At 42.1% G+C, this 20,991-nt stretch overlaps 1 protein-coding gene across 1 annotated transcript in view; it reads right to left on the minus strand.

Moving 5' to 3' along the window:
* The window catches only part of ret (ret proto-oncogene), a 167,513-nt gene that overhangs the window by 20,106 nt on the left and 126,416 nt on the right, over positions 1 to 20,991 (minus strand). The window contains exons 12-13 of the mRNA XM_062975848.1: positions 9,541 to 9,688; positions 2,553 to 2,660 (exon numbers count right to left, since the gene is read on the minus strand). Coding sequence (XP_062831918.1) covers positions 2,553 to 2,660; positions 9,541 to 9,688 — 256 coding nt within the window. The remainder of the gene's footprint in view (positions 1 to 2,552; positions 2,661 to 9,540; positions 9,689 to 20,991) is intronic.

Here is a 20,991-nt window from a genome sequence, read left to right on the forward strand (position 1 = left end):
CCATCCGGCTTTTGCTTTAAAGCAGGCATGGGCAAACTTGGGCCTTCCCTCCTTCCCTACCGGCTGTTATGAATTGTGGGAGTTGAAGTCCAAAACACCTGGAGGGCTGAAGTTGGCCCATGCCTGCTTTCAAGCCTCCAGAGAAGGCGGCCCCACCATCAACTCGAGAGAGAGAGAGAGAGAGAGAGAGAGAGAGAGAGAGAGAGAGAGAGAGAGAGAGAGAGAGATGGGGGGGGAGAGAGAGGAAGAGGAGCTGCAGAAGGCTTTTTCCAGCTCCTTTGCCGGCTTTCCTTCATGCATATACCAAATATTCACCTAAAATCCCATGACATGAAATAGAAACGGAGGGCTGTAGCATTCTCTCCTGATGTTTCACCCATATCTATAGCAGGCATCCTCAGAGGTTGTGAGGTCTGTTGGAAACTAGGCAAGTGGGGTTTATATATCTGTGAAATGATGTCCAGGGAGGGAAAAAGAACTCTTTTCTGCTTGAGGCAAGTGTGAACATTGCAATTGGCCAGCTTGATTAGCATTAAATAGTCTTGCAGCTCCAAAACCTGGCTGCTTCCTGCCTTGGGGAATCCTTTGTTGGGAGGTGTTAGCTGTCCCTGATTGTTTTGTGTCTGGAATTCCTGTCTTCTGAGTGTTGTTCTTTATTTACTTTATTTATTTAGAGTTTTTTTAAACACTGGTTGATTATTATTTCCAATAACCTCCACAATTCCTAATGTTGCCATTGGCTGCCTTGATTAGCATTGAATAGCCTTGCAGAGGGCTCAGCTGGGAAGGGAAGAGAGGGGGGGCAGAGCAGGATGCATATAGATGCACCCCTCAGGTAGGGGGCAGGGAAATTGGTGCCAAATTGCCTCGGAGCCTGCATATAGATGCACCTGAGGGGCACCAGGTAGTGGGAGGGGGGCTGGATGGCAGGGGGAGGAGGGAAAGTGAGGCAGAGGTGGAGCGGGAGCACGAGGGAGCTCCAGTTTTCCTGGAGGCTCTTGGTTATTGTTTAACCCCTCCCCCCTACCCACATTTCAGTAGTAAATGGATCTGATGAGTCCAGGGCCCCGGTTCTCTTGGCCCGGCAGCCATTGAGCCCAGGGCTGCCCTCTTCCCTCAAGGCAGAAGGCAAGGGGAAAGGGCCTGGCGGTGCTTGCAGCCTTCCCTTCAGACAGGCCTCATTCGCAGCCCTGGCCTCGAATAGGGGCGGGGCCACAGGGGCGGGGCCGCATGGCACAGGGACAGGCCAGGCTGCGCGGCCCCACCCCCCCATAGGAAGGCCTGGAAAGGAGGAGGAGGAGGTGGGGGTGGTGCCATCCTCCCAGGGCCTCAACGGCGCCCCCTGACGATGGCGCCACAGGCAAGTGTGTCCCTTGCCTGGTGGTTGGACCGCCTCTGTTTGGGAGCAGTTATTGTCCGACAATTACACTGGAAAAGTGGGGACTTCGAGAACTAGAGGCCATAAAAATTGGATCCAATTTATGCATACAGCCCACTAACCACCATTAACCACCCCCTGCTTTAGGGCTACATCAAGCATTGAAGTTTCACTTCCATGACCACGAGGAATCGTATGAAATCCAACCTCAATGGTTTTGGAGATTTCATGGAACACCACTTAAATATGCAGTCACAAGAAGTAGAAGCCTTCTTTGTTTAAAGAAGTAAAGAGAAGAGGGGTACTTAGTTCTCTTAGTTCTGAACTGAACAAAAACATAGTAATGCATATAGTGTGCAGAGCAATAGTGTGTGTGTGTGTATTTGTGCAATAGCTAACATTTGATGACTATGGCTAAATAGCAATTCTAGTTAAGTTCAGAAACTAGGATTTTTACTTAGTCTACTACTACACAAATCTACAATATAACTACGTGAATAAGTTAAATATGATTGCAGTTCCTCATGACACGCTTCACTTCAAATTTGAAATGGTTGCTATGCAACAGCAATCCTCATCAGAGCTGTTCAGATAAATACCCATGGTACCAGGTTAATAATATGCCTCTATGGCTATACCATGCTTCTACAAGTGAATGGAGAAGTTGGATAAAGATAGTAGCAGTTTGTTTGTGCATTCTTCTCTTAGTGAAAATGTATACAATTAGTGGCAATAGCACCACCATTATAGTGACAATACCCTATGTATCAGGGTCTTATCATGTGTGAATTTTGAAATCCAAGATGGCAATACCCTTGTAGATCCCTATATTTATAGGGATCTCTATAATTAGAACCCAGTCTATTTTTATTAGAATCACTGTTTAGCTATTCCTTTTTTCACAGCAATTAATTATGTTGATCTTTCAAATATCAGTTTAATGACACCAAATGTACACATATGGCAGTGTTATGGGCCCACAGCAAAGGAAGAGAATCAGGCCAGAATAATGACTCTGCCAGATGAGAAGTCAAAACAGATGGCCAATTTGTGTTCAAATGTGATCTTGCCAACTGATGAGTTTGTTATTCAAGTACTTCTCTTGTGATACGCATTCTGGGAATTCGCCCATCTCTTGCTCAGACGGTTAGCCATGTGTAGTGCTGGCACTTACCATCTTGGCTGCAAGCTCCATAGAGTTTGATGACATGTTGATGGTTGACCTGTTTCAAAAGATTGAATTCGGAATGCAGATCTCTGAGTTCACTCTGGGAAGCATTTTCTACAGAACCAAGCAATGAGAAAAACACAGTTCCTTCAAATTAATATATGAGTGTATTTTGCAGACCTCTAGTACGTTCCATCTTCAAATTCAGAATATTGGGACTCCAGATTTTGTGAGATAATGAAACATCTTACCCATTTTAAACTTCTATCAGCTATCACAAAAACAGAACTCAAATAAATACATGCAGCCCACCTGCTAAAATTACCCCAAATTCCCTCTCTTCTCTAAGTCATAAAGAAACACAATCTGTGTCTTTCTTTGCTTCCCAATCACCTTGACCATTAGGGTTTCCAAACCCTAACTTTATTTCAAGTTATACAAGCAAGCTTAAAGATCCAGGGACGTCAGCAATGAGGTCAGTGGTTCTTGGTGTCAGGAGAAGAGTTTTTATATGCTGCATAAAAGCATGAGGTGCAAAAGATGAAAAAGAGAAACATATTTTTAGCTAAAGCCTGTCATATCTAGCCCAGGCTTGTCATATTTAGTTATTATTTCCTGGTAAACTACATTTGAAGGGGGGGGGGAGTAAAACACATTTTAATAGTCATTAAAATGTTGAGGAAAGAAGTACGCCTCCGGAGGGAGATATGATTTTACCTACATGGAAACTTCTCCTTCTGGGAGGAAAATTACACCAGTTCTAGCATAGGTTAGAGGACAAGAGATTAAATGATCAGGTTGGTGAATGATGAAAGGTTGTAAAAATGAGGTGCAAATCAGACTGCAAGTGTTATTTTTTGAGGTATGTTGCTTGTACTGGCTGGTTGTAAAGCTAATATATTTATACGGTATAATCCAACAATAAAAACAGACCATCTTTACTAAAACATGGGGAAGGGGATATTTGCAAAAAAAAATATCAGTTGGAGGACTACACACATTATACATCTTCTCTTATATCTGAAACACACTGTTTTATAAGACTCTGGGGGTTCTATAACAACAACAAAAATATTTATTTTTAAAAGGGGGAACTAAAAATAACGTTCCACCCCATTTCCTCTTCCCTTTGTGGTCTGTTTCATCTCTCTTTGCTGTGCTGCTTTGTTCGCTGAGAAATCAACACACACTGCAGAATAATAAGAATTAAATGACAACTTAATTTTCCTCTCTTTATTGCTACCAATATAATAAGTGAAGCTCATTGGCTGGATCTACACTGCCATATAATTCATAATATCAAAGCATATAATTTAGATTGTTCGCTTTGAACTGGATTATATGAGTCTACACTGCCATATAATCCAGTTCAAATCAGATTATGTGGATTTTGTATGACAGTGCAGATGGGGTCATTCTTTCTTCAAGACCCCTTCTACACTGCCAGATAATTCAGGTTATCAAAGCAGAAAACCCACATTATTTTATTTAATATTTTTAGTCTACACTGCCATGTAATCCAGTTCAAAGCAGATAATGTGGATTTTATACAGCTGTGTAGAAGGGGCCCAAGATATGCAAGCCATCTAAGTTCATGGCATGAACCACAGGTTCAATTTATTGCTTAATTCTTTATTAGATAAATGCAGATATGGATGGAAAATCTTTAAGCATTCTCCAAAAATTATTATGTATTTGTACCCCATTTAATGAATATTCACTGAGGCCCCTTACACACTGCCCCTATATCCCAGGTTCTTATCCCAGATTATCTGGCAGTGGAGACTCATACAATCCAGTTTAAAGCAGATAATCTGGGAGCAGATCCTGGGACACAAGGCAGTGTAGAAGGGGCCTGAATCTCAAAGACGACAACAAAGAAAAAGAATTATTGAGCTGTAGGCATTTCTTGGGTGTGTCAGATTACATCATGTTTAGTTGTTAAACTTCTGAATGATATATACTTTGGCTTAATTATTGGAAAGAAATTTTTTAATAAAGGGCTCATTGAATTTAAAATGATACTGCCGATATTTGGAGAAATCAAACTATAATGTAGCTCTTTGTTAATTTATTGATAAACTTAAAAATCTTTGGGAGTAGCATTAAAATTGGCTGATGTAATGATAACTGATAAAAACAATAGGAAGATTATAAAGATAACCCATCATATTTCTAATATAATCAAAATGTAAATTAAGTAAAGAGAATTGTATATCACAATTCAAAAGTATGCTATTAAATGAAACATAGGATAAATTATATGCCATTATTTTGCAATTAATGGTTTCCTTCCAAGAGTTGATCTCACATTACTCTATTTGTGATTTTAAGAGAAGAGTGCAAAGTTTTTACATTTCTAAGTATTAGTTTCCTTGGTCACAAAAAAAACTGTCTTCAAATTTTATGGCAGTGATGCAGATATATTTAAAGCAGGATTATGTGATTATTTCTAAAAGATCTGAAGAGGTATGATGGAGATAGAGAAATAAAATTCCTAGACTGAACTAAGTATTTAATCTTGTTGAAAAACTCAAACTGTCTCACAGAGCACTCAATTGATGACGTATCATTGCCATTAAGGTAAAAGGTAAAGGTTTTCCCCTGATGTTAAGTCCAGTCGTGACCGACTCTGGGGGTTGGTGCTCATCTCCATTTCTAAACCGAAGAGCTGGCGTTGTCCGTAGATACCTCCATGGTCATGTGGCCAGCATGACTGCATGGAGCACCGTTACCTTCCTGTCGGAGTGGTACCTATTGATCTACTCAATAGGTAGGGCGACTAAAATGATTAAGGGTCTGGAGAACAAGCCCTATGAGGAGCGGCTTAAAGAGCTTGGCATGTTTAGCCTGCAGAAGAGAAGGCTGAGAGGAGACATGATAGCCATGTACAAATACGTGAAGGGAAGTCAAAGGGAGGAGGGAGCAAGCTTGTTTTCTGCTGCCCTGCAGACTAGGACACGGAACAATGGCTTCAAACTACAGGAAAGGAGATTCCACTTGAACATCAGGAAGAACTTCCTCACTGTGAGAGCTGTTCGACAGTGGAACTCTCTCCCCGGGGCCGTGGTGGAGGCTCCTTCTTTGGAGGCTTTTAAGCAGAGGCTGGATGGCCATCTGTCGGGGGTGCTTTGAATGCGATTTCCTGCTTCTTAGCAGGGGGTTGGACTGGATGGCCCATGTGGTCTCTTCCAACTCTACTATTCTATGATTCTATGATTCTATGATTCTACTCACATTTGCATGTTTTTGAACTGCTAGGTTGGCAGGAGTTGGGGCTAACAGCGAGCACTCATTCTGCTCCCGGGATTTGAACCTGGCACCTTTTGATACTCAAGTTCAGCAGCTCAGCGCTTTAACACACTGTGCCACCAGGGGCCCCTGCATCATTGCCATTACAAAACCTTTAATGTTTTCTGGAGTTGAACCAATATGCTTTCAACATATTATAACATTATTGAGGAACATCTAAGTAAGACTGCAATACAAGAAGAGTGCTGTGCAGATCTTGGCCCAGATATGAGTTTCGGCCACTCTAAGTCAAAATTTCTTTAAAGGGAAATATCTTCATTGGCCAGCAGAGACTCCTCCTCTTCTTTTCCACGGAGGTAGCGTTGTCCCCACCCTGCCACAACATCTAATTCCCACATTTACAAGATATTTATAATTGCAGGAGAACTGTGCTTGTGAGAAATGTTTGTATTTCACTTACAAAGATCTAATATGTGGGACATGGTCCAACCACCCAGAGATAACCCATCCTTATTTTTGTCTGTGGCCACTCCCACTTTCTAATGCTGCCAGTATACATTTTCTAGCTTTAAATCATCTTATTTTTTTCCTTCACTTTGGTGTGCCTTCAGCAACATTTAGAAAGACACTAAAAGCTCTGTTTTATGACACTATCAATGCAAAAAAGATATATTTTAACCTCAAATTTCTCAAGAGAATGAATATAATTGATAGGGGAGATTAGAAGGGAACTACAGTAGAGTCTCATTTTTTAAATTTTTTTTTATTACATTCCAACAATTAACAAAATTTTAGCGATGCATGTCTTATTTCAATATACATAATACCAAAAGTAAGTAATGCTTAAATGACATTTTAAACGATCCTTTGGAATGTAACACCCACCCCCCTCCCCTCCCCCGTTCCCCCTCCCCCCTGGAACAGCAATTCAATATATTATCATTGTATCATTTTAACTGTGTGGAACGCCTGGTTCAAGGTGGTGTATCTTTCATCTCCATCTATTTTGTTAATTAGGACTGACCATTTCCTGAACCAGTCAGGTTCTTTTAGACAATTTGTATATTTTCTTTTCCTTTGATTAATGAAATCATTGATTATATATTCTGATATATAAGACCACCAAATTTCTACGTTCCATTTTGTCTCATCCCTCCATCCTCGGGCTATTGTGGCTTGTATTGCGGCTGTCATATATTTTAGAATCTCGGTCCAATTATTGTTATCTTCCCTTACCTTTATTGTGAGGGACATAAATCTGGCTTTGTCCCATATTAATTCTTTCCCTATTATTTCTTCCATTTCTTTTCTTATTTTGCTATAAAAGATTTGAATTTTTCTACAGTCCCACCACATGTGGGAGAATGAACCTATTCCCCCACATTTATGCCAACATTTGTTCGAGGTACTTCCCGTTATATGAGCCAATTGTAAGGGGGGGGGGGGGTTCTATACCATTTTGTGATTATTTTCCTTTGTGTTTCTTTGATCCTTATATGATTAATTTTATGAATATTATTGATCCATGACCCAATTAGTTTCTCAGTAAAGTTTTTTTCCTGTTTCCAGATCTCTGTAAGCGTTTCTTTCGTATTATACGTTAAAGTACTTAGTACATCATACCATAGCCCAATCATTCCTTTATCTGTTTCTAATTTCCTTCTAATTATTCTATCCAGGGGGGTTTCACCTGCTTCTCTTCTTTTCATGGCCTGGGCTTTACTGGACAAACCTAACCATGCTATCCAGTTCCCTTGGCCACATTTATCTTTTATTTTATCCCACTTTAATATTTCTCCTTTGGGGTCCATAAGGTCCCCAATCCTTTTAATACCATTTTCCTTAAATGCCTTAATTATATTCCTAAATGTCTTATCCTTATTTTCCAATGTTTCTCATGGGAAAGGGTCAATTTTATTTATTTGTAATTTAGTTTGCCATTTTTTCCAGATTGACAACATTGTTAAGCAAGGGCCTGCTTTTATGTTCTTTAGGTCTTTTATATCTATTCTCTCTCCCATTGACGTTCCCTTTAGCCAATTATTTGCTTCCTTTTCTATTTGCACCCATTTTTTTGACCCTTCCAATTCGAATTCTAGTAATCTCACTAGTTGACTTGCCTCATAGTATAATCCCAATGAGGGAGCCCCCCATCCACCCAATTCTTGTTTACTATAATATAAGAAGTTAGCAATTCTGTTTTTGTTTCCTCCCACTACCCATTTTTGAGTGATTTATCCCATTTCTTCAACAAATTGATAGGGATATTCACCCTATTTGGAACAAGAATAAAAACTTGGGTAAGATCTTCATCTTGTAAATTTTTAGCCTTGAGGAGATATCTCGAAATTTCTTTCCCCATGAAATGATTTGTTTGCTCATATTTTTCCATAAATGATTGTAGTTCATTGGTATAATATTTTAAATATTTTTTGGTATATCTACTCCCAGGTATTTCATCTTCTTATTCCCCAGTTTTATTCCCATGATGTTTTGAACCTTCTTAAGTTCTTCCCATGTTAGATTTTTATGTAGAATCTCTGATTTCCCTAAATTAATTGTGAGGCCCGAAGTTTTACCAAAACCCTTAACTGTTCTGACTATTGATTGTAGTGAATCCTCCACCTCCCCTAAAATTATCATAACATCGTCAGAGTCTCATTTATCCAACATAAATGGGCCGGCAGAATGTTGGATAAGCGAATATGTTGGATAATAAGGAAACATTAAAGAAAAGCCTATCAAACATCAAATTAGGTTATGATTTTACAAATGAAGCACCAAAACATCATGTTAGACAACAAATTTGGCAGAAAAAGTAGTTCAATATGCAGTAATGCTATGTAGTAATTACTTTATTTATGAATTTATCACCAAAATATCACGATATATTGAAAACGTTGACTACAAAAATGCGTTGGATAATCCAGAACGTTGGATAAGCAAGTGTTGGATAAGTGAGACCCTACTGTAAATGTCTATGAGATTTAATGGAGATGGGGTAAATGGTGGATGGAGAGTCTTGTTGCCTCTGAGCTACTTCTCTAGCACCCTCCTTTCTCCCATGACCTTCCCCTTTGCTTTCATTTTCCTCCCTGGTGCTACATGCTTCATCTCTTTGTTTTGGCTGCATCAAGGCCAATAGGTATATAATCACAGAGCATCCAAGAAAAGAGATAGGCAATGGGAGAAAGAGAGGCATGGATATCTGTGGATTATCAGGCCTTGTTTAAAAAGCTAGTTCTCTGCTTCTGTAGAACACTATTGTGTGACCAGCCAAAAACGCTGGAATGCAACAGAAAAGAGACAATCTTGGTAGAACAGCTGTAGTCAGAGGAAGTCAGTTGGCAGAGGACATGGTACATTATTCTCTCACATATTATGTGACACAATGAAGCACTATTTTTATGCTGTAAAAATCACAAGGGGAAGTTCAGTTAATGCTCTTGATGTTCTTAAAATCTTTTGAAGATGCCCATGTCAAATGGAAATTTAAACAAGTTGCATCAGCCAAGCTAAGTCACACTGCCCTTTTGGCCCTGTGGAAAGGACTTCTCTCATCACTGTGTCAGAGGAAGATGTCAGGATAGAAATAAATTACTTTAGGACATTTGGCCACAGAAAAAAGAGACTCATTTTCCCTACTGGACAGGTTCTTCCATCTACAGTAGACCTCTGTCACATATTTTAACAAGTTACTAAATCGTTCACATTTCTTTCCAAGCATAAATAGAGAAAATACCTTTTAGCATTTTGACTGCAACAGTAGTATAGCCAGCCTTCCCCTTAAGTCTAAATGCAGTTGCCTTGACAACTTTTCCAAATTCTCCTTCTCCAAGTGTCTTGCCAAGCACCAAATTCTTGCGAGGAAATTCCCACTTTGGATCCTCCTGTGGAGAAATGTGGGGAATAAAAGCACATCTATCAAATAGATTAATATAAGTGACAGACAAAATAAAGTCCTACATCTCTTTCTATTGATATTGCTCTTTTTACTTATGTATTACATAGAGAGGAAGATGAGGTAGGGAAAACCCAGAATCTTTAGGTGGAGGAAAATATCTCACTTTTCACTTAAGACATGTGATATGATTAACAATTCTCAGATTTGCTACAGATTCACACAATTCATATAATACAGTCCTAAATGCTTGGGAAGTGTTCGACTTGTGATTTTGTGATACGAAATCCAGCATATCTATCTTGTTTGCTGTGTCATACTGTGTCGTTGTGTCAATAATAACAACTTTATTTTTATACCCTGCCTCCATCTCCCCGAATGAGAAAACTACCAACAACATAAGTTAACATACAGTATAAAACATAATATAACAACATAATTATACAACAGCATAATGAAATTTAAAACCAAGACATCAGTTGCTACGTATAAAGGGTGATATGTCTGTGCACTGTGAACATATCTCTCTGTCCTAGCCCAGCTAAGCTTATGTGTACTCTGACTAACGCTGGGGACTTTGTTGAAACAGATTCCTGCTGGTCTTTTCCTCTGCTTGCCACAGACTCCTCTGCCTTATTATATGAACTTGAGGAATTGAGGTACCACAAATAGTTTGTTACTGAACCTCAGCAGCCAGTGAGAGGAAAGATGGGTCTTTTACAATCTACGACACAGACTGAGAATTCATAAATGGCCTATTAAATTGCTATTGTTTGAGCTTAGGGTGGATATGAAGACTCTGAAGCAACTCAAATATTTGTAAATCAATGATGATGATGATGATGATAATAATAATTTGTATTTTGATTCCATAGCCCACTTGTCGATGGATATCCAGAATCAGCAGCATCCACCAGGGTCCTTTTTATCCTGGGTGACGACCGAGCCAGTATAGACTTCGTTTTGGTGTGATTCTCCATAATGCTAATGGGTTAGGTGCTCTTAGTTCTACTCTTCAGCTGAGACCTCTCTCAATTAAGGCCAAGATCAAAAAATCAGCTGATGACCCAAAATGCAAACTATGCAAGGAAACTGAGGAAACCATTGATCATATCCTCAGCTGCTGTAAGAAAATTGCAGACAGACAGACTACAAACAGAGGCACAACTATGTGGCCCAAATGATACATTGGAACTTATGGCTCAAGTACAATAGAGTCTCACTTATCCAAGCTAAACGGCCCGGCAGAAGCTTGGATAAGCGAATAACTTGGATTATAAGGAGGGATTAAGGGAAAGCCTATTAAATGTCACATTTCGTTATGATTTTACAAATTAAGCACCAAAACATCATGTTCTGTAACAAATCCACAGAAAAAGCAGTTCAATACGCAGTAAAGTTATGTAGTAATTACTGTATTTATTAATTTAGCACCAAAACATAATGTTTTGCAACAAACCCACAGAAAAAGCAATTCAATACACAGTAAAGTTATGTAGTAATTACTGTATTTATTAATTTAGCACCAAAACATTGCAATGCTTCTGGAACATGGCCAGACAGCCTGGAAAACTGACAACAACCCTGTGATTTGGGCCATGAAAGCCTTCGACAACACAGGAGGAGCCAGCCAGCAAGTGGGTGAGCGAGGAGGAATTTTGGAGCCCTCCTCGCTCACCCACCCGCCCATGCTTCGGCTCCCTTGCATGCTGGGGCTGGCAGCACCGGCACCCAGCATGGAGGAGGAGCCAGCCAGCGAGTGGGTGAGCGAGGAGAACTTTTGGAGCCCTCCTCGCTCACCCACCCGGCCGTACCTCGGCTCCCTCACCATGCTGGGGCCGGCAGCACTGGCGCCCAGCATGTCGGAGGAGCGAGAGAGCGAGCCCACCCTCCATCCCTTGCTCACTCACTCACCCGGCTGGGTTCCAGCAGCACTTGGATCTGGCGGGGTGAGTGGGGGGGGGGGAGGAATTTGGCTCGAATTGCCCCGACGCTCGAACGAGCGGGGCTCAATTTAGCGGGGTTTTACTGTACCACCTCCCAGCAGTAAAGATCTGGTGGGATCACAAACCTGCAAAAGTATTGGAAAATGAGCACGCAAAGATACTGTAGGACTTCCGAATCCAGACTGACAAAGTTCTGGAACACAACACACCAGACATCACAGTTGTGGAAAAGAAAAAGGTTTGGATCATTGATGTTGCCATCCCAGGTGACAGCTGCATTGACGAAAAACAACAGGAAAAACTCAGCCGCTATCAGGACCTCAAGATTGAACTTCAAAGACTCTGGCAGAAACCAGTGCAGGTGGTCCCGGTGGTGATCAGCACATTGGGTGCCGTGCCAAAAGATCTCAGGCGGCATTTGAAAATGAAAGACATTGACAAAATTACGATCTGCCAACTGCAAAAGGATCTGCGCGCATCATCCGAAAATACATCACACAGTCCTAGACACTTGGGAATAATAATAATAATAATAAAAATAATAATAATAATGTTTTATTTATTTATTTTTAATTGTTATTAAAATTATATACCGCTACTCCCAGTTTGGCTCGGAGCGGTTTGCAAAAATAGATTAAAACAATACACTTGGCTTTAAAATAACAATAAAAACAATAAAAACAACAATAAAAGCAACAATAAAAACAGACATAGCCCCGAGTTTTTCACCCATTGAACGCTTGTCGGAAGAGCAAGGTTTTGCAGGCTTTCCGAAAGGCAAGTAAGACTTGGGTGGTTCGAGTTTCCACTGGCAAGGCATTCCATAATTGAGGGGCTACAATCGAGAAGGCTCTCTGCCTAGTAGAAGACAAATTATAAGTCCGTATGTTAGGGACTTCAAGCAAATTTTGGTCTTCGGACCGAAGTAATCTCTGGGGTTGGTAGGGGGATAAGCGGGCCCTCAGGTACGCTGGCCCCAGACCATGTAAGGCCTTGAAAGTTAGTAACAGTATCTTGAAAGTAATCCGGTACTCAATCGGTAGCTAGTGCAGCTGTTGAAGAATTGGGGTGATACGCCACCTCGCCGGCACCCCGGCGAGAAGACGGGCCGCTGCGTTTTGCACCAGCTTCAGTTTCCGGATCACTGACAGAGGAAGGCCAATGTAGAGGGCGTTACAGTAGTCGAGCCTCGAGATGACCATCGCCTGGATCACCGTCGCCAGGTCGTTCCTAGATAGGTAGGGAGCCAGCCGCCTAGCCTGACGTAGATGGAAAAACGCAGATCTGCTCACAGCAGAGACCTGGGCCTCCATTGTGAGCAGAGGGTCCAATAAGACACCAAGACTTTTTACAGAAGATGATGGACGTAGCGTCTCACCATCCAGGGTAGGCAGCTGGATCTCCCTCCCACCTGGACGGCCCAGCCAAAGGATCTCTGTCTTCGCCGGATTCACCCTCAACCTGCTGGCACGCAACCATCCAGTAACGGCCTCAAGGCACTGATGGAAACTATCGGGTACGGAGTCTGGCTGGCCCTCCATTCCTCAGAATGAGCTGAGTGTCATCAGCGTACTGGTGGCACTCGAGCCCGAAGCTCCGCATCAGTCGGGCAAGCGGTCGCATATAGATGTTAAATAATAATAATAATAATAATAATAATAATAATAATAATAATAATATATTGTATTTCACCCTATCTCCCTTATATTTTTTCAGCTCCCTTCCACACATGATTGTGGGTAGTTTTGCACACACATATACCAGCTAAATCAATTACAAACTAACATCTGGTGATTAACTTCACCTCACAGAGCCTCCAATTTCAATACGGATACCTAATTTCCAGTTTTCTGTCTCCATGGTAAATTCAGCAACATATTTCCCAAGGATATGGGGGTCACACTGCATTGCTTTATTGACAAGATAGAAACAGAAGGACAACGCTGGCCACTCACTACTTATATATCAGACTTGGCCGACCCAAAGGCTTTTCACTACTTGCCAAAACTTAGCAGATGGAAGTTAGACACTACATCTGTACATAAAGACAGTTCTGATACCCAAGAACACACAAACCATGGTAGCTATCTGGGTTAAGTCCCAGTCCCAGGTTTCCCAACAGACTATCTACATGGCCATGAAACTAGTATCTGTGCATGGTAGATGGCATTTAAAAAGGGATCTAGCTTAACTCGCTTTGTACCTGCGGTGTCAGCTAAGCAATAAATGCTGTGCAAAAAAATATTTTGCCCGATTTATAAACTTTGGGGATTGAAGAAGCAAGAAGGCTCTGTTTAGAATTCATCTAGTCATCTCAGACAACTGCCCTTCTGTTTTGGAATTCTATCAAGCTTGACAGTTACTGAACAGTGATGGCTGGTTAAATGAACTGAGAAATAAAAGCAAACAGCATACATGTGTCTATGAAAACATCAACCCCAACATCTAAAATATCTTAGGGAGCCATAGGAGTTGTTATTATAGTTATGTAACACTTTATTTATGATTACACTCTATCCCAAAGACTTGCGAAAGATCTAAACATATGTAAATCCTATAAATAGGCATAAAGAATTGCATCTGTGACCCTTTGATCTCTTTATAAGGTGGGTCATTTTGTCTGGGCACCATGTGATTAATTATTTGACCTAGTACAGAAGTGTGTTCCTGGCATCTTCACCTGTCTCCCTCACTAATTTAACATAAAAATGTGGTTTGAAATGTTTAAAATTATCTTCTTCACATCCCACTCAAATCCTATTTATTGTTTAATGGAAGAATTGAGGTTGATTATGTTTTCTGCTCAAGAACACCAAACGGCTCCATGGCTAAGAACAACCTACTAAGACCCTAATCCAATATTTATGTCCCATATAGGCCAAGATTGTCACCTTGCCGTGGTGAGGGGCTTACGTGTTCCGATGAACCTGTGGGCACAACCACTGGAGTGATGCACTCCCAGGAGTGGCCGCAGGGGAGGTTCCAGACCAAGCACAATCCGAAGACCCAAAGACCTCAGTGGTGGAGCAGGCGGAGGATAACATGTTACAACGGCTGTGAAGGCGGAAGAAGACTGCAACAGACTGAGAAGCCACTCTCGTCGTGTTAACCACACCACTGCTGGAACCTCACTCTGTGAAGACTGTGTTGACCGGCCGTGCACCAATCTCCACACATTAAAAAAAATCATGCACAGGCATCTTCCAACAAAAATAAAAACAAACCTACAAACGTCCCATGGCGATCAGCGAGTGGCGACGGAGGCAGGACTGTGAAATCTGGAAGCCCCTAGTCACAGACTGGCACATGGGCGGTGGATATGGACTCAGTCGTTCTACCTCAAGGACCGAGGTAGTTGAGTAGTCCGGCAGCTGTATCCATGACTGAGCAGCCCTTTTTAGGATCCGCTCTGCTCACCCCACATGGGGAAGGGGCTAGAAAAGGTGCCCTAAACATAGTCTGCCTCTCCTACCCTGACTGGCCTACTCTGTGGCCAAAAAAGAGAAATGAACTTTGGAACATAGAACGTACGGACACTGTTGGATAACACTGACAGTGAACGCCCTGAACGCAGGACTTCTATCATTGCAAGGGAGCTGGGACGCTTTAAGATCGACATAGCAGCCCTTCAGGAGATCCGGAGAGCAGGAGAGGGGCAGCTGAAGGAATAAAAGGGAGGCTACACCTTCTTCTGGAAGGGACTGCCTGAAGAAGAGCGAAGAATACACAGAGTTGGCTTTGCTATCAGAAACGACCTGGTGAAGCACCTGACTGAAGCACCCACTGGCATCAATGAACGACTTTCAACCCTCCGAATTAATCTTGCCAAAAACCAACAGGCAACCATCATATGCACCTATGCACCAACTCTAGATGCTGATGAAGACATCAAGGAAAATCTTTACTGTCAGCCGGACACCATCCTATCGGAGATACCTAAGGAGGACAAAATCATCCTCCTGGGGGACCTGTGGCCAGGGATCATAGGAAAAGACGGGGTCAGAAACAGCAACTCGAATGGCATCTTGCTTCTCACCAAATGCGGAGAGCACAACCTTGTCATCACCAACACGCTTTTCTGCCAGAAAAACAAGCTCAAGACATCATGGAAGCACCCTCGGTGAAAGCATTGGCACCTCTTGGACTATGTTATTACACGTGCCGGAGACCGCCGCGATGTGCTTCTCACAAGAGCCATGACAGGTGCTGATGACTGCTGGACAGACCACAGGTTAATCCGATCCACAATGGCTATCAAGATCACCCCCAAACGCAGACTCCAAGGAAGAAAAACAAGGCGCAAAATGAACACCCAAGCCCTTCAGGAGCCTTCCAAACGAGCCCTTCTCCAAACAACACAACATTGGAACAAACTGAAGACCTCCATCATCACAGCCTGCGAGGAAACCATTGGATACCAAACTAAGAAACATCAAGACTGGTTTGATGATAACGACAAAGAGATCCAACAGCTAATTGATAACAAAAGGAAAGCCTTCCAAACATGGCAGAGAGACACCAACTGTGCTGCCAAGAAATAGATCTATGCCCGTGCAAAATCTGATGTCCAAAGAAGGACCAGAGAACTCAAAAACATCTGGTGGACAAAGAAGGCTGAAGAAATCCAACACCTTGCAGATACCCATGACGCTCAGGGATTTTTCAAAGCCACAAAGATCATTTATGGACCAAGGAACCATGGCATACAGCCCCTACGCTCATCAGATGGAACCAAAATTCTGAAGGACAAAACATCAATTGCACTACGTTGGAAAGAGCACTACCAGAACCTGCTGAATCGCAGCTCCAATGTGGCCGAAGAGACCCTCTCACAAATCCCGCAACAACAAACCAGGGATGAGCTTGCAGCACTGCCTAGTTTGGAAGTCAGCAACGTCATCAGCCAACAAAAAAACAACAAAGCCAGCGGACGTGATGGGATTCCTGCTGAAATCTTCAAAGAGGGTGGACCTGAGCTGGTACAACAACTCCACCAGCTCATTGAAAAGGTATGGATGACCGAGAAAATCCCAGCAGACTTCAAGGATGCCACCATCATCACCCTTTTCAAGAAAGGGGACACACTGCGGGAACTATCATGGTATCTCCCTTCTAACCTCTGCTGGGAAAATCCTCGCAAGAATCCTTGCAAACCGCCTTCTCCCTGTCTCAGAAGACACCCTCCCAGAATCCCAGAATGGCTTCCGCCCCTCCAGAGGAACAGTGGACATGATCTTGACTGCACGACAGCTCCAAGAAAAATGCAGGGAACAAAACCAACCTCTGTACATGGCATTCATTGACCTTGCAAAGGCATTCGACACAGTGAATCGCAGCACTCTCTGGACCATCCTCCAAAAAATCGGGTGCCCTGACTAATTTGTGAACATCCTCCATGATGACATGATGGCAACAGTCTTGGACAGCAACAGCTCCCAAAGTGACCCAATTAAGGTGGAATCAGGTGTCAAGCAGGGATGTGTTATTGCCCCTACCTTATTTTCCATCTATGATACTTCACCTTGTTGATGGGAAGCTTCCCACTGGAGTGGAAATCATCTATCGGACAGATGGCAAGCTATTTAACCTCAGCAGACTGAAAGCCAAAACCAAGGTCACCACAACATCTGTTATAGAACTCCAATATGCTGATGACAACATAGTCTGTGCGCATTCAGAAGAAGACCTACAAGCCACTCTAAACACCTTCGCAGAAGCATATGAGAAGCTTGGCCTCTCACTGAACATCGAGAAAACCAAAGTGCTCTTCCAACAGGCACCAGCTAATCCCTCTGCAAAGCCAGGAATACAGCTTAACGGTGTAATATTAGAAAATGTTGACCATTTCCGGTACCTTGGCAGCCACCTCTCCACAAAAGTCAACATCGACACTGAAATACAACACCGCCTGAGCTCTGCGAGTGCAGCATTTTTCAGAATGAAGCAGAGAGTGTTTGATGACCGGGACATCCGTAGAGATACCAAGGTGCTTGTTTACAAAGCCATTGTTCTCCCAACCCTGCTCTACGCCTGCGAAATGTGGACTGTCTACAGACGTCACACCAAACTCCTGGAGCGTTTCCATCAGCGTTGCCTCAGGAAAATCCTGCAAATCTCTTGGGAAGACAGGCTGAAAAATGTCAGCGTGCTAGAAGAAGCAAAGACCGCCAGCATTGAAGCAATGCTCCTACGCCATCAACTCCGCTGGACTGGCCACGTTGTCCGAATGCCCGATCACAGTCTCCCAAAGCAGTTACTCTACTCCAAACTCAAGAATGGGAAACGGAATGTTGGTGGGCAGGAAAAGAGATTTAAAGATGGGCTCAAAGCCAACCTTAAAAACTGTGGCATAGACACTGAGAACTGGGAAGCCCTAGCCCTTGAGCACTCTAATTGGAGGTCAGCTGTAACCAGCAGTGCTGCGGAGTTTGAAGAGGCACGAACGCTTAAGGGAGAAACGTGCCAAGAGGAAGGAGCGTCAAGCTAACCCCGACCGGAACCGCCTTCCACCTGGAAACCGATGTCCTCACTGCGGGAGAATATGCGGGTCAAGAATAAGTCTCTTCAGCCACCTAAGAACCCACCCCCAAGACACCAAGGATGGAAGACAATAGTCCTCGAGCTACGAGGGATCGCCTAAGTAGGCCATCCACAGCCTGCACACAGCCCCAAGGCAGTCTTCTGTGTGCTGTATTACAGGTGCCTAAATTGCCCCTCACTACTTATCCCACGGTAGCTACTGCTCTTATTTTTCATTCTAATACATTTTTTTCTCTTTTGGGGGTAAAGTGGGGAAGAAGTCTCAGGGAGAATGAGACAATTTGCAAATATTCTTTATGTCCTATCAATCACCATTCTTCTTGAAAGCTGAGCATCTGCTGAGAAAGAAGCAGCAACGCTCACTTCATACTCCAATCTGACTTTGAAAGGAGCAAGGAAAACCCACTCTGAAGTGGACTGATTAACCATATCTGGCCTAATTTGTAAATGCCAATGGGCCATTTGAGACTTACATCTCATATTTGCTGGGAGATTCTGGGAGTTCTCATCCAAAAAACAAACATTGCCAAGTCCTGGTTATCTATGGTATAGCATGTAGTCATGTCGAAGTAAAAGAAATACATGATTTAATTGCATGACCCATGACAACCACAAGCCAAAATGCATCCTCTCCTTTGCTCTTTGAAAATATGAAACTTTTTCCAGCAAGGGAATGAGCTTTACATCCTGTGCTACCATGGCTCATACAGCTGTAATAGGGGACAGCCATGTGAGATTACTAGGAAGCATTCAAATAATTAGTTGCAGATTTGGAAGGACCTAGTTAACTGTAATCTAATTGTTCATTCCAGTAGAACAAGCAATCATTTATGGTTCTGTGACATCCTGGCATACAACTAACAAATATGCTATTGTATTAAATAGGACAACCAAAGACATGAGCAGAACATTTTTCTAATCCTATGTGTCTAATTTTCAAGCAGAAAAATGTGAGTGTTGTTTTTCAAGCTTTTAAAATGCATATGGAAATGCCTACATGCAAAGGAAAGAAACTGAGTGGTGATAATACACACCATTTATATAGAGCACTCTTGAATGTTCAAAGAGCTCCACAAACATTATCTTTCTGTTATCCTTACTACAACCCTGTAATTGTTTTCTACAGAGTGCAGAGAGGAGGATGAGATTGAAAAAGAATTGCTTGACTAATGCCAATGGCATGCTCATGTGCAAAAAAAATACAGATGCCAAATTCTGACAAGGTGGAAAAATAATGGATAAGTCATTCTCAAGGTTGAGGGAAATAGTGAACCTTTCCTGAATGGGATTGCTTTTCCCCTCAGTGAGTAAGGTACACGCCCTGCGATGTTTATTCAATATGGCCTCAGTGACTGAGAATACCTTCATAAGCTTTGGTTGTTTCACCACCCAGAGTCTTTTTGGACAGAGGGAGTCTGTATATGGTGATCCTGATTACTTGAATGACTGTATGTGGGACCGCCCATGAAGAAGGTACAAAAGATTCAACTAGTGCAAAATTTGGCAGGCAGAATTGTGACCGATTCATTTTAGTAGAGCCAATTCTGTAATAATTGCATTGGATGCCTAAATGCTCCCAGTTCGAAGTGTTGGCGCTTTGAACGGAATTATCTGAATTCACACTGACATATAATCCAGTTAAATGTGGATTTTATACAGGGTGTTTGAAAAAGAACTCCCTAGTTTTAAGTATAAATACATTAAAACTAGGGAGTTCTTTTTCAAACACCCTGTATAGCTGTGTGGAAGGGCCCAAGAAACTCTCTTCTTGAAGGAAATATTTGGGCGGCAGTATTTCTTTTTTCATGTTTTTTTTAGTTTAATCTGTCTATAACATTTTTTTAAAATATATTTCCAGCTTTATGAACTGATGGTTTGTTCCATTTTTACTTTAACACTGATGAGTTTGTTTATGTTTATATGTTACTCTGGAAACCAGTTCTTTGGACAAAATTGAGTCAAGAGGGTTTCCCCCCAGATAAATGAATAACTGATGCCCTAGATCAACATGTATGTCAACACTAAAGAGACATACCTAGCTATTTCTGTGTGTCTTGCATGGATATCATATTACGGGTGCAGATGTTCATCCATGATAAGCCTCCACTCTGGCCGCATTTATAGAATCAGGTTTCCTTTTCTGGATTGGCAGGACAAAACCGGGGCCATGACAATAACTTGAATAAGTTATTAAGTGTATCAGAACTCCTTGGGTGTTTTGCCTGTTGTTTGAGGTAAAGGTTTGGTGAAAACTCCAAATGGGGTTCCACCTGGCCATCAAGTAGGGCTGTTAGAATTAAATATTAGAAGACCAGATAAGTTTGGTTTGGAAATTTGCCAAAGCTCCTGTGGGTTAGTGTTTGTTGGGCACTTGTCAGCAGAGGATTACTGAATATTTACTTTCAATATGAATATTGTTTTGAATTCTTCTGGAGAGGACAGGATAAAATTTAAATAAATCTCTTGAGGGAAAATGCAGCTCTATAATACAGGCAGAGCATAATCAATGTTTCCTCATTTATTTATTTAATTTTATTTATTAGAATATAGTATCCCATCACATGTTGGAAATGATTTGTGTTGAAATTACAAACTATGCTAATTGTCAGGACCCTGATTTCAGGGCCTGTACTCTGGCACCAGAAATCAAGGACGCTGACATCACGGACTGATAAGGCACTTGCGACTCTCGGCCCTGAGGATAAGCGGCTGTCGCGTTTGGCGGGTGGATTTCGCGGGGTTTTCTCTCGGCGGGAATTGTAACTTTGAATGTGGGGGAGGGTATATAAGGGAGTCTCTGTGAGCT

The sequence above is a fragment of the Anolis carolinensis genome, chromosome 3 (genome assembly GCF_035594765.1).
Source record: "Anolis carolinensis isolate JA03-04 chromosome 3, rAnoCar3.1.pri, whole genome shotgun sequence".
In the NCBI taxonomy this organism is placed as follows: domain Eukaryota; kingdom Metazoa; phylum Chordata; class Lepidosauria; order Squamata; family Dactyloidae; genus Anolis; species Anolis carolinensis.